The 16761-nt window shown below is 36.1% G+C and overlaps 1 protein-coding gene across 10 annotated transcripts in view; it reads right to left on the minus strand.

The window, feature by feature from the left end:
* Arhgef6 (Rac/Cdc42 guanine nucleotide exchange factor 6) overlaps positions 1 to 16761 on the minus strand; it is a 110649-nt gene that overhangs the window by 53632 nt on the left and 40256 nt on the right. For all 10 annotated transcript variants that reach the window (XM_047535718.1, XM_047535719.1, XM_047535721.1 and 7 more), the window contains one exon: positions 12738 to 12808. In XM_047535718.1, the coding sequence (XP_047391674.1) occupies positions 12738 to 12808 (71 nt within the window). The remainder of the gene's footprint in view (positions 1 to 12737; positions 12809 to 16761) is intronic.

Raw genomic sequence — 16761 nt, forward strand, 5'->3', positions numbered from 1 at the left:
AAATGAAGTCTATTTTAACAAAAAGAAGAAAGACCTCAGATTAATAACTTTACTTTCTACCTTCAGAAACTAGAAAAAGAAAAGCAGACTAAACCCAAGGCAAAGAGAAGGAAAGAAAAATTAAAATTTAGAGCAGAAAATGATGGGAAAGCACATAAAAACAATAGATAAAAGCAAGGAAATAAAAAATTACTTCTTAGAAAAGACCAGCAAGATTGACAAAAGTCTACCTATACTAACTGTTAGCTGACCAAGACAGAAAACTCAATGTAATAAAAATAGGAATGAAACATTGCAGAAATAAAAAGCAATAGAAGAAAATAAAACTAATAGTAATGGTATGTCAACTAATCAAATACCTAAGTGAGATGTCTAGAAAGACACAAAACTGACCCACAAAAAGGTAGAAAATCTGAATAGAAGTATAACAAGAGATTGAATTCATAATCAAGACAACTTCCCACAAATTAAAGCCTAGAATAATGTGGCTTAAACACTGGTAGAATCTACCCAAAAGTGAAACTAATATCAATTCTTCACAAATTCGTAAAACCTGGAAAAAGAAGAACAAAGTTGGAGGGTACACACAACCTAATTTCAAAGCTTACTACAAAGTAGCAGTAATCATGGTAGAACAGTACGCAGTAGTCCACAGAATTGATAAAATCCCTTTTCAAAATACTAATGTTGTTCTTCAAAGAAATAAACAATTCTACTTCATATGAAACTAAAAAAGACTCTAAATAGACAAAGCAATTCTAATGAAAAAGAACAAAGCTGGAGGCATCACATTACCTGACTTCAAAATATACTATAAAGCCATAGTAATAAAAACAGCATGATATTGACATAAAAACAAACACACAGGCCAATGGAACAGAAATAACAATTCAGAAATAAATTCACACATTTATAGCAATTGACAAAGGTGCCAAGAACACACAATGGCAAAAGGACAGTTTCTTTAATAAATGATGTTGAGAAAACTGAATATCCATATATAGAAGAATGAAAACAGATTGTGGTTTTATGCCACATACAAAGATCAACACCTGTAAATCTCAGTGGCTCGGGAGACTAAGGCAGAAGGATTGCAAGTTCAAAACCAGCCTCAGCAACTTAGTGAAGCCCTAAGCAACTTAGCAAGACCCAAATATTAAAAATGGGGGTGGGATTAGGATGTGGTTCAGTGGTTAAACACTCCTGGGTTCTTAATAAATAAAAAATAAAGGACTGGGTTTGTAGCTCAGTGGTAAAGTGTCTCTAGGTTCAATTCCCAGTACCAAAAAAAAAAAAAAGTAGGTTAAAGGTTTACACATAAGACTAAATGTTAAGCTAACAGACAAAAACAGCAGGGAATCTCATCCATTCCATTGGTATGGAAGATGATTTATTTTGATTCATTGTAAACAAATGGGGCAAAACTTATTTCTCTGGTTGCACATGAAGTAGAGTCATACCATTTGTGTAATCATACATGTACATAGGGTGATGTTTGTCTCAATCTGTTATTTTTTCCACCCCTCCCACCCCTCATTCATCTATACAATCCATCCTTCCTCCATTTGTGCCTCCCTCCCACCCCCCATTATGTATCATCATCCACTTATCAAAGAGATCATTCATCCTTTGGTTTTTTTGAGATTTTCTTATCTCACTTAGCATGATATTCTCCAACTTCATCCATTTGCCCACAAATGCCATAATTTTATTCTTCTTTATGGCTGAGTAATATTCCATTGTGTATATATACCACAGTTTCTTTATCCATTCATCAATTGAAGGGAATCTAGGTTGGTTCCACAACCTAGCTATTGTGAACTACACCTTACATTAGAAAAAGTAGGTCTAAATCTTCATCATGTTGGCTTAGAATCAGACTTCCTTAACAGGACTCCCAAAGGACAAGAAATAAAAGCAGGAATCAATAATTGGGATAGATTCAACTAAAAAGCTTTTTTCTCAGCAAAGCAAACTATCAGCAATGTGAAGAGAGAGCCTACAGAATGGGAGAAAATCTTTGCCACACACACTTCAGATAGAGCACTAATCTCCAGAATCTATAAAGAACTCAAAAAACTTTACACCAAGAATACAAATAACCCAATCAACAAATGGGCTAAGGAAATGAGCAGACACTTCACAGAAGATCTACAAGCAATCAACGTCCAGATATATGAAAAAATGTTCAACATCTCTATTAATAAGAGAAATGCAAATCAAAACTACCCTAAGATTCCATCTCACCCCAATTAGAATGGGGATTATCAAGAATACAAGCAACAATTCGTTTTGGCAAGGATGTGGGGAAAAAGGTACACTCATACATTGCTGGTGGCGATGCAAATTAGTGCAGCCACTCTGCAAAGCTTAGAAACTTGGAATGGACCCACCATTTGACCCAGCTATCCCACTCCTTGGCCTATACCCAAAGGACTTAAAATAAGCATACTACAGAGATACAGCCACATCAATGTTCATAGCTGCTCAATTCACAATAGCCAGATTGTGGAACCAACCTAGATGTCCTTCAATTGATGAATGGACAAAGAAAATGTGGTATATATGCACAATAGAATACTGTTCTATCCTTTAAAAAGAGAAAATCTTGCCATTGCAATGACATGGAAGAACCTGGAGGACATCATATTAAGTGAAATAAGCCCGGCACAGAAAGACTAATACTGCATCATCTCCTTGTATATGGAGTTTTAAACAATTCTGTAGTTGAAGTATGGTGGTTTTCAGGAGCTGGAGTAGTTGTAGGGGCAGAGTTAAGGTGATGGTGATTAAAGAGTGCAGATTCACATTAGATAGAAGGAATAAGTTCAAGAGTTTTATGGCACGATATGGTGACTATAGTAAATAACAATATAAGGTTTTCTTGAAAAATGCTAAGAGAATAGATGTTTAAGTATTCTCACCAAAACTATTGAGGTAATACATATGTTAATTAGCTGGATTTAGTCATTCAACAATGTACACATATTTCAAAGCTTCATGTGGTACATGATAAATACTACTTATCTGTCAATCTAAAATATAAGATAATTTTTAAAAGATAGTGTAGTACTGACATAAAGATAGATATATATATATGTCAATAGAGAACTGCAGGAAGCCATCCATGACTGGTATGAGAACAGGGTGAGGTTCGAGCCATTAACCAGGAATGCCTGACCTCAGGAACTCACAGTGGGATATCCACTGTTGGAAAATGCCTGAGTCACGTGGTATCCTGTGTTAGCTCACCAGTCAGGTTCCAGTACAAGCAACTGAAAAAGGAGTATCCTGCAAGAGCCAAGTGGACTGCTTACCCCCACCCCTATCTTGTTCTTCTCCAAGCGTCTACTGGTCCCTTTTGATCTGTACCAATATAAATAAAGCCAACACAGGCTCCTTCCTTTGTTAGAGCCAGACCCTTCTGGATGGTTACACCCCTGTTCCTAAGATATTCTTGCCTTTTGTCTTATTTTCTGATATATAAATTTCATAGCTTATATTTCATACTCAGCCCATTCTTCCAACAGGAACCCTTTCCCTTGCCCAAGTGGGATGTGAACAAAAGAGAACAATTGTGATCCTAGAAATGAAACCAAACATCTTTAGTCAATTGATTTTTGACAAGGATCTCAAAACCATTCAATGGGGGAAAGAATCTTTTCAAATAGTGTTTGGAAAATAGGATATCCAAATGCAAAAGAAAGAATTTGCATCCCTACCTCACACCATTTATAAAAAATGAAATCAAATGGATTCAGCCAAGCACAGTAGTGCACAACTGTAATTCCAGTTCCTCAGAAAGCTAAGGCAGGAAGATAGCAAGTTTGAGGCCAGCCTTGGTAACTTAGTTAGACCCTGTCTCAAAACAAAAAACAAAAAGGCCTGGGGATGTAGCTCTGTGGTAGAGTGCTTCTGAGTTTAATCCCTAGTACGTTAAAAAAAAGAGTTAAATCTAAAAAAAGTCTTAAACAGAGGAGAAAATCTTCATGAGTTTGGATTTGGCAACAGATTCTTAAATAATATCAAAAGTATTAGTAACAAGAAAAAAATAGGTAAATTAGAATCCATCAAAATTGAAAACTTTTCAAGAAAGTGAAAATAAAACTTATAGAATGGAAGAAATATTTTCAAATCATATCTATGTTAAGAGTCTAGTATATAGAATACATACAGAACTCTTAGAATTCAAAAATAAAAACAATCAATTAAAAGTTGGCAAAGGATTTGAATAAACATTTCTCTAAAGCTTTACAAATGACCATTAAGGATACTCAAAATCATTAATCATTAGGAAAATGCCAATCAAAACCACAAGATACTACTTTGCATTCACTAGGGTGGCTGTGATAAAACTTTAAAAACAGACAATAGAAAGTGTTGATGAGGATGTGGGGAAACTGGGACCTATGTACATTGCTTATAAGAATGTAAAACAGTCCAGCTACCATGGAAAACAATTTGACCATTCATTAAAAGGTCAAACAAAGATTTACCATATAACTCAGCAATTCTGCTCCTAAAGAAATGAAAACAGGGCCTGGGGTTGTGGCTCAGTGGTAGAGTGTTTGCCTAGCATGTGTGAGGCACTGGGTTCAATCCTCAGCACCACATATAAATAAATAGAAATAAAGGTCTGTTGACAAATAAAAAAATTTAAAAAAAGAAATGAAAACATATGCCCCCTCAAATTTGCACACAAATGTTCACAGCAGCATTATTAATAATAACCAAAAATTGGAAGCAACCCAAAGATCCATCAGATGATAAATGGATAAAAAAACATGGTATATCCATGCAATAGAATGCTATTCATCCATAAAAATAAATATTGATATATGCTGCAACATGGATGAGACTTGAAAATAATTATACTAAGAAGCCAGACACAAAATATTACAAATTATATAATTCTATTTATATGAAACTTCCAGAATAGGCAAAATCCAAAGAGACAGAAAAAAGATAAGCAGTTGTCAGAGGATGGGGGATATGAGGATCGCTACTGGGTTTCTTATTGGAGTGATCACAACATTATAAAATTAAATGAGATAGTGTTCTTCATTGTACAACTCTGTGAATATAATAAAAACAGTGAATTGTACACTTGAAATGTTGAATTATATGGTATGTGGATGATATCTCAATGAAGCTGTTATCAAAAAAATAATCAATGCACTGATTTTTCTTCTATTAATAAAAACTCTTCTGGTTCACCTCTGACTCCAAGTCTTTATCCAGTGCTGTGTGATGTCTGAAGCTCAAGTTTGCCCATCATGATAGCTCTCTGCCCAGTTCAGCTGTTGTTCACTGTAGTATTTCAATCACTTATACTCATGCTCAGCCCTAATATTCATTTTCTTAGTCACAGAAATGGATAGAAGTATCCCAAAATTCAGCAGTACCATATTCTATTAAGAATTAGGAGGCAAGACTCACATACAGATTATTTTGTTTTAAAAATTATTTGGTTGTCTATAGTATTTGTATTGGGAGTCAAAAATGATGGTGTCAAGCCTTCCTTCTTATTTTGAAGAGGGAATTAAATCTTTTCATCATATTTTTGTTCATGTGTTTTTCTAAAATGAGCTTGGTAGTAAGCCATCTCATATCCTTATCCTCCCTTCAAGGACTGTTGTCTATAACAGTCACACCACATGAATTATAATATCAATTGAAATAAAGAAAAACAGAACACTCAATGCCTGAAGGGAATTTTCTTCTTCTTAGTTTTTGCAGTGCTGGGGATTGAACCCAGTGCCTTGCACATGCTAGGCATGTGGTCTTCTGGAGGGAATTTTTTAATTAGAAAATTCATGTATATGCCAAGTGTAGTGTTGCACACATGTAATCCTGGCAACTCTGGAGGCTGAGGCAGGAGGATCAAAAGTACTAGGCCAGTCTCGCCAACATAGCAAGACCCTGACTCAATAAAAATTAAAAAGGGCTGGAGGTGTAGCTCTGTGGTAGAGGGCTCATGGGTTCGATCTCTAGTACCACACACAGGAAGGAAGGAAAGGAAGGAAGGAAGGAAGGAAGGAAGGAAGGTAGGAAGGAAGGAAAGAAGGAAGGAAGGAAGAGAGGGAGGGAGGGAGGAAGAAGAAAAATACAGATATCTCCATCATAAAATTTGATTTTGAAACAACTAAACATTCCTTTGACTCCATGACTGATGCAATGCAACCTCCCTGTCCTCCATTGAAATAGCTTTATTATTTCAACTTCTTTTAAAATGCTATCATCTGGGGCTCTTTTACACGAAATTGCTAACATTTTTCAAGAAAGATGCCAACTGTCGTGCTCCAAAGGGTTTATTTGATAGGTGAGGTTGCATGTGTTCTAGGAGTGCCGTCTCTGCTGAAACCACTGACATGGGACAGACAAAAGGCAAGTGCAAGTGAGACAGACAGATACTTCCTGCTGCCTTTGAGTAAACTCTGGAAAGCTAAACAGAAATGTACATTAAACTCACATTACTGCAACTTTTGAGGGTGGCAAGATGCTGACTTCACAAAATTGAAGTGACAAAGGCAGTTAATAACTTTTGTCACTAAATTATGTCCACCAAACCAAATATAGATGGTAGTATATTAAATAAAACTGTCCTTGCTGTGTTTTGATTAACAGAAATGCCCATTAGGGTGGATGCTTGAGATTCTTTCCCAAATTCACTTAGACGTTTATTGCTTTCTTCAATCTCAAAAGACTGACTGATGAACTTCTGAGACTGGTCATTTTTCAGGCCACAGGGCATGTAATATGAAAGGATAAGAAGGGAAGCAGACAGAGAAGGCTGTGTGTTCCCCAACAGAAGGTCTCAGTGGTGAGTCAGAAGGCAAGGAGTTTGGCAGGCCAACCAACTTCAGAGTGGTACAATTTGATCAAGATGAAATCCATTCAAACTTACTAAAATAGACTGTGTCCAGACACTGCCTTTGACCATCCTGTTGCTCAACTAAACTTTGCCTGAATTCAGAATAAATCAGATGGTGAGAAGCCACAGAAAAGAGGTGGAAGCCTTTTGTACTTCCATCCCCAGTTATTGATTTTCCAGTAAAATAAATTTCCTACATTTCCTGGAAAGGCTTTTGAGTGAGTTCACCTCTATAACTGTTTTCTAAAGGGAAGGAGTCACATAAGTATGAAGAGTTTAAAATGCATAAACCATGCCTGAAAATATATTTCAAGACATGTCCCAAGATAAAGGAAGAATATAATGGTCTCAGGAAACCTTAAATCAAAGTAAAACTATGTTGTAGGAATTTTGAGATAATTATGATGCCTCTAAAAATGAGTTAATGATAGCAAAGTACTTTGAGAATGTACTTGGGTCATATTTGATTTATATGCCAGTAGAACTGCCTCTCTACCTTCAAGAGCAGTGATTGATTTCACACCACCAGATCCTCAGCTTTCCCAAAATATGCAGCACTATCCTTCATTATCCGGAGACAGACTCACCAACTTCACAAAATTCTGTCACTTCCTCTACCTGCAGCCTTTAGATAGAAGAGATATATGGAGGAGTAAGACAGGAAGAGGATAGGTAAAAAAAAAATAGGGAATGTGAGTCAGATTTTCATCACTGTGACAAAATATCTGGAAAAAAAAAAGGACTGAGAGGGGGAAAGATTTATTTTGACTCATAGTTTCAGAGTTTTCAGTCCATGCTCACCTGTCTCCATTGCTATGGGCCTGTGGCGAAGCAGAACATCATGGCAGAGAGGGTGTGGTGGAGCAGAGCTGCTCACCTCATGGTGGCCAGGAACAAGATAGTCCCTAAGAGCAAGCCTCCAGGAAGTCACTGCTTTCAACCAGGTCCCACAACCCACAATTTCCAACATCTCCAAAAGTCCATCCAAATTACAAATCCATCAGTGGATTAATCCACTTAAGAGATCAAAGTCCTCCTGATTCAATCACTTACCCAAATCCCTATCTCTGAGCATTGCTACACTGGGGACCATACCTTCAACACATGAGTCTTTGGGTGACAGTCCAAATCCATACCACAATGGGATATGGAGAAGAGAATTAATGGAATCAATGGTGTAATGTCATTTTGACTAGTAAAATAAAAAAGGTGGATAAGCAGTAGAAAGGTAGAGAAAATTCAGGGTGGGAGCCAGTGGGTGGAGAGATGAGTGAGAGAAAATGAGGGTAAGCAGGTGGGAGGCTAGAGCAAGAGTTACAGGAGGCTTCCCAGGTTATTTTATTTAAAATGCCACTGACTTCCTCCCACCTTTCCTACTGCATGTCGGCTCTGTAAGACATGCCCTTTAGGCATCAACTGTAAGTTACATAAAATGGAAGAAAGTTGAACTAAATAATACTGGATCTTACTGATTATATTTTCCTATCTGGAGGTAGGGAGTCTATCTCACTCTGCAGATAGATTCTCATCCCCGAAGTTGAAAATCAGGATTACTGTGTGTCTAGCCTTTATGATAACACAAAGGACAGCTTCATTAGTGTGCTGTAACAGTTCTAAGGGACATTTTGATGGGGGAAGAAGAGAGTATGGTCCACTCTATGGCCTGCAGGGATGAACTGCAGGCATACACATTCTTGCCTGGTGAAATCTGCTCATATAGTTACTCCTGTCTGAATTCCCTTTCAGGTCTTCTCTGCTTATATAAGCTCTGATTTTCTTCTAAAATACACCTTGAATACTACCTCCTCCATTCCCTTTACCCTATTAATTCTCAAATTTTAGTTTAACTGAGCACCAAAATCAACTGTGGGGAGGGAATAAGGTTGTGAAACAGGGAGAATTGTTTAAAAAGTCTTTCCTGGGATCTATGCCCAGAGATTCTGATGTAGCAAGTCAGTTATGGGGCCCAAATGTGTGTAGTTATAACAAGTTTGTGCTTCTGATGCAAAAGATCCCCAACCACATTTTGAGATACCCATCTTATGACACTTTACAATGTCACATCATTCTCTGTCCTATGACTGATGCTGTCATGTCAGTCCTGCCTACCCAAATGAGACTATGGATACCAAGACCTATGTGAAGTCTGGCAATTAAGCTGCATAGATTCCTTTTTCTGTTCTTTGCTTTTTAGTCCTTCCTGGCATATAACATTAAGTTTCAGTGGGCAAAGAAAGCCAATAAAAGACTATTAGAAAAATAATAAGTAGGAAAATGAAACACTTCTTTTTTTTAATAATGAGAAAAGTATAACATAGGGCAGAAAAGTTGAAGACAATGAACAAATCAAGGTCAGGTGCAGCTAAGTCTTCCTCTGGGGTGCCACATTCATAATGGATGCTAAGTTTCAATTCAAAACAACAGGCCAGGAGTAGAAAAACCTCAATTATATACATTAAACATGCCCCATGGCAGGTACGGGTCAAAGATGGGTATCTAACTCCATCTTGGTCACAGTGGATAACTTCTTAACATTTCAAAATGGACATGACACCAGAATTGCTTCAAGTCTTAAGTGGGGCTGAAAATCAGTTGACAATTCCTTCGAAATCTGAAAAGTGGGGGAGAATGTTAATTTTCAAACTCTAGGAAGTCTCTATCTTGCCAAAGTTTATAGAAATTGATGGTTAATTTTACATTTCAACCTGACTGAATCACAGGGTGCCCAGATAGAGTATTTAGCTAAACATTATTTCTGGGTATGTCTTTCAGGATGTTTCTGGGATGAGATTGCCTCCCGAATATGGGTGGCCATCATCCAGTCCATTGAAGGTCTAAATAGAACACAAAGGTAGAGGAAGGGAGAACTTGCTCTTTACCTATTTGCTTGTGTTGTAACATTGGTCTTCTCCTACCCTCAAAATGAAACTCACATAGTTGTCTGGTCAAATCAGACCTTAAGACTCAAGACTGAATTATAGTACTGACTTTCCTGTGTCTCCAGCTTTCAGACAGCAGGACACATGATTTCTCAGCTTCCATAGACACGTTAACCAATTTGTTATAGGAAATCTCCCTACTCATATTCATTCTCATTCTCATTCTCTCTCTCTCTCTCTCTCTCTCTCTCTCTCTCTCTCCCTCTCTCTCTCTCTCTCATTTGACAATACATAGAGCTATAAAGAGAGCTTAGACTAGCAAAAAGTCATAGAATAGAAAAACATAAGAATGGGTCTGAATTAAGGGAAGGGAGGAGGATGGGAACAGGAAAGACAGTGGAATGAATTGGACATAACTTTCCGATGTGCATATATGAATACACCACCAGTGAAACTCCACATCATGTACAACCACAAGAATGGGAAGTTATACTCCATGTATGTATGATATGTCAAAATACATTCTACTGTCATGGATATTTAAAAAGAACAAATAAAAAAATGGGTCTGGTCAGAGATAGGTACTAGGGAAGTATGGGGATAGAAAAATCTCCATGAAGGGGATGTAATGAAGAATGCATAGTTCCTCATTTATTTTTTAAAAAGATACAGATATATACCATATACACACATGTATCCCACTATATATATATATATATATATATATATATATATATATGCATGAAACATATGCTTTTCTCAGAAAAAGTTTGACATAAGATTCACTCACATGTTAATACTGATCATTTCTAAGTGCTGGGGACTAAAGATGGTTTCTGTTTTCTTCTTTATACTTTTCCTGTATTGTCTGATATTTAATAACAATTATTTAATTAGTCATATGATCAGAAAAGGTGTTTGGAATTGAGTAAAAATCACTCTTATTCCTACAGGTCTAGTAACAGGAAAGATATACAATTAATGACTCTTAGTAGGAAGAAAAGTTCTAAGATCAGATGGAGATACCTTTTGTGTGGTGAATGTGACTTTCCAGTTCTCCAAATCCTATGGATGGGATAGTATTTTTAAAATTTTTTCAGGCATTCAACACAAATAAGGAAGACAATCAGAACACTGAGAACATATGTTGAGTTAAGTACCACTAAAAATGTGTATAAACACTCAAACCAAAGAAATGTAAATTTTAAAAAAACAGCCTCCATCCAACGAACATCTCTTCACATCCATATATAGTTACAATATGTCCAACTGGTCTTTACTCAATAATTTAACAATGCTGATGCCAAAGTTCTTTATTTCCTTCACAAGTCATTATGAATTGGCCAAGACTTTCTATTTTCTTTATTAAATTTGAGATTTGAGACAATATTTATCAAAAATTTAAGAACATATATATCTTTCAAACAAATAATTTGCCTTCTAGGAATCCACCCTACATATCCTTATATGTTTTGGTAAAGTAATATGTATGAGATGTTCACTGCAGAGTTGTTTATTGTATCAAGGAACTAGAAACAATACACATGTCTTCTGATAGGAGGTTGATTATACAAATTGCAGTACACCCCAAATTCTACATAATATATATATATATATGATTTACATAAAGCCCATAAAAATCACAGAGGTTAATCTGTCTTGGGTAATCCTAACAATTTTTTTTCAGTGCTGGTGATAGAATCCAGGGCCTTGTGCATGTTAGGCAAACTGTCTACCACTGCGCTACACCCCAACTCCCTAACAACAGTTTAAGCTGGTGGAATAAGCAGACACAGAAAGAGATCTAAAGCAGAGTTATAGTATGCTCTAGATCAATAGGGAGAAGAAGCTATGGTAACATTCTCATCTGTCATTCAACTGTCTCCTTTCCTTACAAATTTAATTAGTAGAGGTCACCTGGCAGCTAAAAGAAGTGGTCAGGAAGAAAGGGATGAGGGAGCCCAGCTCTGCTAGGTCATATATTTTTCCTCAGAGATTTTAGAGAAAAAATATCCATAAAATAGTTCCCTTATGATTGTTGTCCATTTACCTATAAAGTTCCCGTCTTGAGTGTTCTTAATACCTACTGCTTATGTCACCAGTATGAAACAAATTCACTGAAGAGTGAAATTCAATTTTTGGAAACCAAATGACATTCACATACCTGTATAGAGATGATTAAAAACTCCTTATCCGTGCACAAAATGAAATGAGCATGCAGTACAAATGCACAGAAAACACTGGGTAAAAATTGAAACTGTGTTTCAGCAGAGGTTTTGGGGAGATCATGAGGCTACCCAGCAGGGCAACTTAGAAGTAATGATGACTTGACCTTTTCATTAGTGATTGGGTCAAGTCTGGAAGGGAGACATGAAGGAAAGCAGAGAGTAAATTAAGTAGAATGATGTGATTTCTTTTTCAAACAGGAACTTATTTTGAGTATTGCACATGCCCTATTTATAGCTAATAAAACTTGACATATCTGTGTTCAAGCCAGGACTGTTTCATTCCTCCCTCTGTGCCAAAGGGCAGTCTTCCTTTGGGCTCTCCTCAAGAATAGAGTTGATAATATTCCAGAGCATATAATGAATTGATTGATTCTAAAATTACAGAACACAATCACTTAAAATGTACAGCATTACAGGAACTTGGGATTTTACCTTCTCATCTGGAAGACTATGTCTAACTGCTGAATTTCTCCATAATGCCTACATATGAACCAATTTCTTTTTCATTGCTATTTAACAGGCCTCCCTCTTTGTGCTACCCTTGAATTTTTTTAGTACAGTGGATATAAAACTTCCAGACATCTGTAAGAATCCTACAAGTAAAAGAGCAACATGGCAATGCAAATGGCACTGAAACCTTGCAATGCAACTTTATCCAGTTTTTCCTTTGTGTCACCTCAAAACATAAATGATTTGACAAGTAGAAAGTTTCCATGTAGAGTCAAGAAAATTTTTGTTCATCATCTGAACACTCACCACAGTATAATAATTCTTGGTAAGTGGAGCAGTTTCAAATCCTTTGACAGCCTTGGGGGACAGAGGTCTCTCTGTGAAAAAGACATTTAATTATGTTAATATTCTACAACTGAGTATATATATAACATAGATCAACTAACATTATAAAATGATCCTAAGTGGAAAGATCAAGGGAAATATACATTCCTAAATAAGTAAAACTACAACTTTACTAAACTATAGATGTTCCAAGTCCCTCAACTTGTAAGGGGGAATAAGCCAAGGAATTAAGCATAATTAATGACAGAGTCTGGGCAAGAACTTCACTTCAAGTTTGGATTTCTTTACTCTAGTTTGCCTCTCCATTCAACTTATTAAAAACAGATATGAAAACCCAAGACTAATCAAATGTATATTTATAACTTGCAAATTACAAGTATAACATAATACAATCAATAGCAACCATGCCTGTCTTGGGGATGTCTACTATGCCAACAATAAAATAACCTAAATTTTTAACTCACTAAAACTACCAGAATATTATTTTGTGCATCATTTTCACATTATCACATTATATTGTAAAATGTTACCTTTCTTTTACAAAGCTAATCTTACCTATTAAATTCATGACTGAGGAAAACATACTTTAAAAAAAAAGCACAAGATAGTTAATAACAAATATTTAACAGTGTTACTACATATAATTTCCTGCTTTCTCCTTTGTTTCTTTTTGTTTTCTATTTCAGTTTTATCTTGCTATATTGCATGTTGCTTTAAACCCTTTCCAAAATATGGTAGAATATAAATTAAAAAAACAATATATCATCAGACTTTGATTCTTCTTTTTAAATATATTTTCAAGTTATAAATCTATTCTAGTCCCACCCTTAAAATTTCAAAATATAGAAAAGAAAAAAATGATTATCCCATCACCCAGAGCTACCCATTACTCAGAATAACATTTTGAAAAGTGTCTTCTATTTTATAATGTATGTGTTTGTGAACACATACTTAAACACACATGGATGTTTCTTACTTTACCTATAGTGTTGCAATTCTCCTATCACATATTTATATCATGAATATTTCTCACTTAACCTTGATTTTTAACTATGATCATATTAAAAATCCTCAATATTTATTTGGCACTTAATACCTTTTAAGATATTTTATCTGATCTTTACAATAAACATGACTGGCAGAGATGATATTCTCATTTTACAGATGAAGCCACCAAGATTCAGGAAAGTGAAGTCACCTTCCTAAGGTCATGCAGGTAGGAAATGGCAGAGCCCAGGAATGTCTTGACAAGACCCTGTGTTCCTACACCAATATGATTCCCAGAGAAAAACAGTCACAGAAGGACTTGTTCAATGGTATAAGCAGGAATTGCTACTGGAGTTCAGAGTGTCCATCAGTTTAATCTGTGATTGCCAGAGAAGAACTCTCTGGGCAGGGGCTACTTGATCTGGCCCTGAAGGGTGGCTAGAATTCAAAGAGGTATAGAAGAAAATACAGAGATTTCTAGGCAGGAAGCATTCCAAAAGCACAGTTGCAGAAATGGCAATGCTCAAGGCAGTTGTTTACCTGTAACAGTGAAGTCTTCCAACTCAGCTAAGCTGGGTAAGGTGGTAATAAGGTATAAATGCAGTAATGAATGTCAACTTGTCACTCCCCAGGGATGACAAGTAGATATGACCAGTTTCTAAAAACTTGAAGTTACTTCTAGATCTACCTCCAATCTACTTTGTGACCTCATAATACTTTACTGGGATAGACCTGCAATGCAGAGTCACCCTGGCTATTACTTAGACTGTACGTAACACAGCCAGGACCTGAACCTTAGAGTGCGGTATTACCATGACTTTCCAGTACACCATGACCTTACACACTTAAATGTGTTCAAAACTGGCAACTATCAATTTATTTGGGGTCTTTATTAGGCAAATTTTCTACAGTGTAGCTATAAGGGTTCCAAGTAGAACTCACATTATTTTGTGCAATTATTATTTAAACCAGTCTTAATAAAAATGAAACCTAGAAATACCAGCAGGATGTGGTCACCTTTCAGAAGCAAGGCCAAAAGGAAGGGTAAATACAATAGAGTACCTGCCAAAACATAGAAGAGGAGAGGAAAGGCCACAGGAATGGGTAATGCAACTGAAATAAAATGTAAAGTATGCAAGGTAGGATAGAGGAGAAACAAGCTGAAAAAAAAGAAGAAACTGTCTTGGGGATTCCCAATATGTGAACATGATGTAAAATAAATCAGTGTTTTTAAAAGATCACTGAATTTTTTAAAAAATCAATAAAATTATCAAACCTCTAGCAAGATGGAAAGGAAAAAAGACTAATTACCAAAACACAAATTACCAAAATCAAGAATGAAACAGAGGATATCATTCCAGATCAAGGAGATATTAAAAGAAAAACAAGGGACTACAATGAACAACCCTACACAGGTAAAATTTAACAATTAGATGTGAAATAAAGCAATTCCTCAGAAAACAAAAACTATAGCTTACCCAATATGAACTAGAGCATTTGAATAGAATTATAACTATTAAAGAAATTGAATTTGTAAATTAAAACTCTAAAAAGAAATCTCCAGGCCCATGTGGTTTCACTGGAGAATTCTATCAAATATTTAAGGAAAAATAAAAATTAATTTTATAAAATCTCTTGTGGAAAATAATAGAGATCACTTCGGAAAACATTTTATGAGAAGGTCTCTATTACACTCAAACCAAAACCAAAGACAGTACCAAAAAAAGAAAGAAAAAGAAAACTTCAAATCAACATCCCTCAAGTATATAATGCAAAAAAAAAGCCTTAACAAAATATTAGCAAATACAATTCAGCAATATATTATGAGTGGCCTACCAGAGGATTCATCCTATGGATGCAAGATTGGCTAAATATTCAAAAATCAATCAAAGAAGCTGACTACAGTGGTGCACGCCTGTAATCCTAGCAGCTCAAGAGGCTGAGCCAGGAAGATTGGGAAATTCAAAGCCAGCCTCAGCAACCTAGCAAGGCCTGAAGCAACTTAGTGAGGCCATGTCTCAAAATAAAAAGTAAGAAGGGCTGGGGATGTGACTCAGTGCTTAAGCACCCCTGGGTTCAATCCCTGGTACCAAAAAAAAAAAAAAAGGAATCAATGTGACCTTAGTAGTCTAAAAAGAAAAATCACATAATAATTATCAATTAATGTATAAAAAGCACTCAACAAAATTCCACACCAATTCAAGGAAAAAAAAAAACTCCAAGAAAAATAAGAATAAAAAGGAACTTCTTCAACTCAGTGAAGAGCATGTACAGAAAACCTTCTTCAGCCAGCATTTTATACAACAGTGAATGACTGAATGCTGAATGTTTTTCCTGACATTGGTGACACTTCACCAATCTTCATTCAGCACCATGCTGAACTTCTAGTTCTCTCTGTAGGCTTGCTCTAGGAAGGGGGATCAACACAAGGAACAGAAGGAAGATTAATTTGGAAAGAAAAACTTGGGAAGTCTAAAATAACACAGCTCTTGCAACCAACTGACTTCATGAAAAAATTCAAGATTGGGGGCACAAAGAGAAAAAACACCAGCACTATGGCCTCAGTGACAAATTCAGGTCTTTTTGTTCTTCCTTTGTTCCCCACCCCCACTCCTGTCACCACTCTCACCATGCGAAGTTCTCTCTGAAATCCACACTCAGTATCATGCAAAGAAGGAATAAAAATGTGAAGGTTGAGAAGAGACAAGTTCAGTCCCTGGGGGTAGTTTAAAGTGACCTAATTAGAACTAACATGAAAACATAAATATTTGGAGGTGTTTCTAAGGCAATAAAAAGATTGATCAATAATGGTACGGAGACAAAAATAAATACAATTTTCTCATACTAGACAAAGGCTCCATAAACATACACTGGAGAAAAGATAGACTCTTCAACAAATGGTGCTGGGAAAACTGGAAATCCATATATAGTAAAATGAAATTGAACCCCTATCTCTCACCCTGCACAAAACTCAACTCAAAATGGATCAAGGGCCTAG

This window comes from Sciurus carolinensis, chromosome X (assembly GCF_902686445.1).
Source record: "Sciurus carolinensis chromosome X, mSciCar1.2, whole genome shotgun sequence".
Lineage (NCBI taxonomy): Eukaryota > Metazoa > Chordata > Mammalia > Rodentia > Sciuridae > Sciurus > Sciurus carolinensis.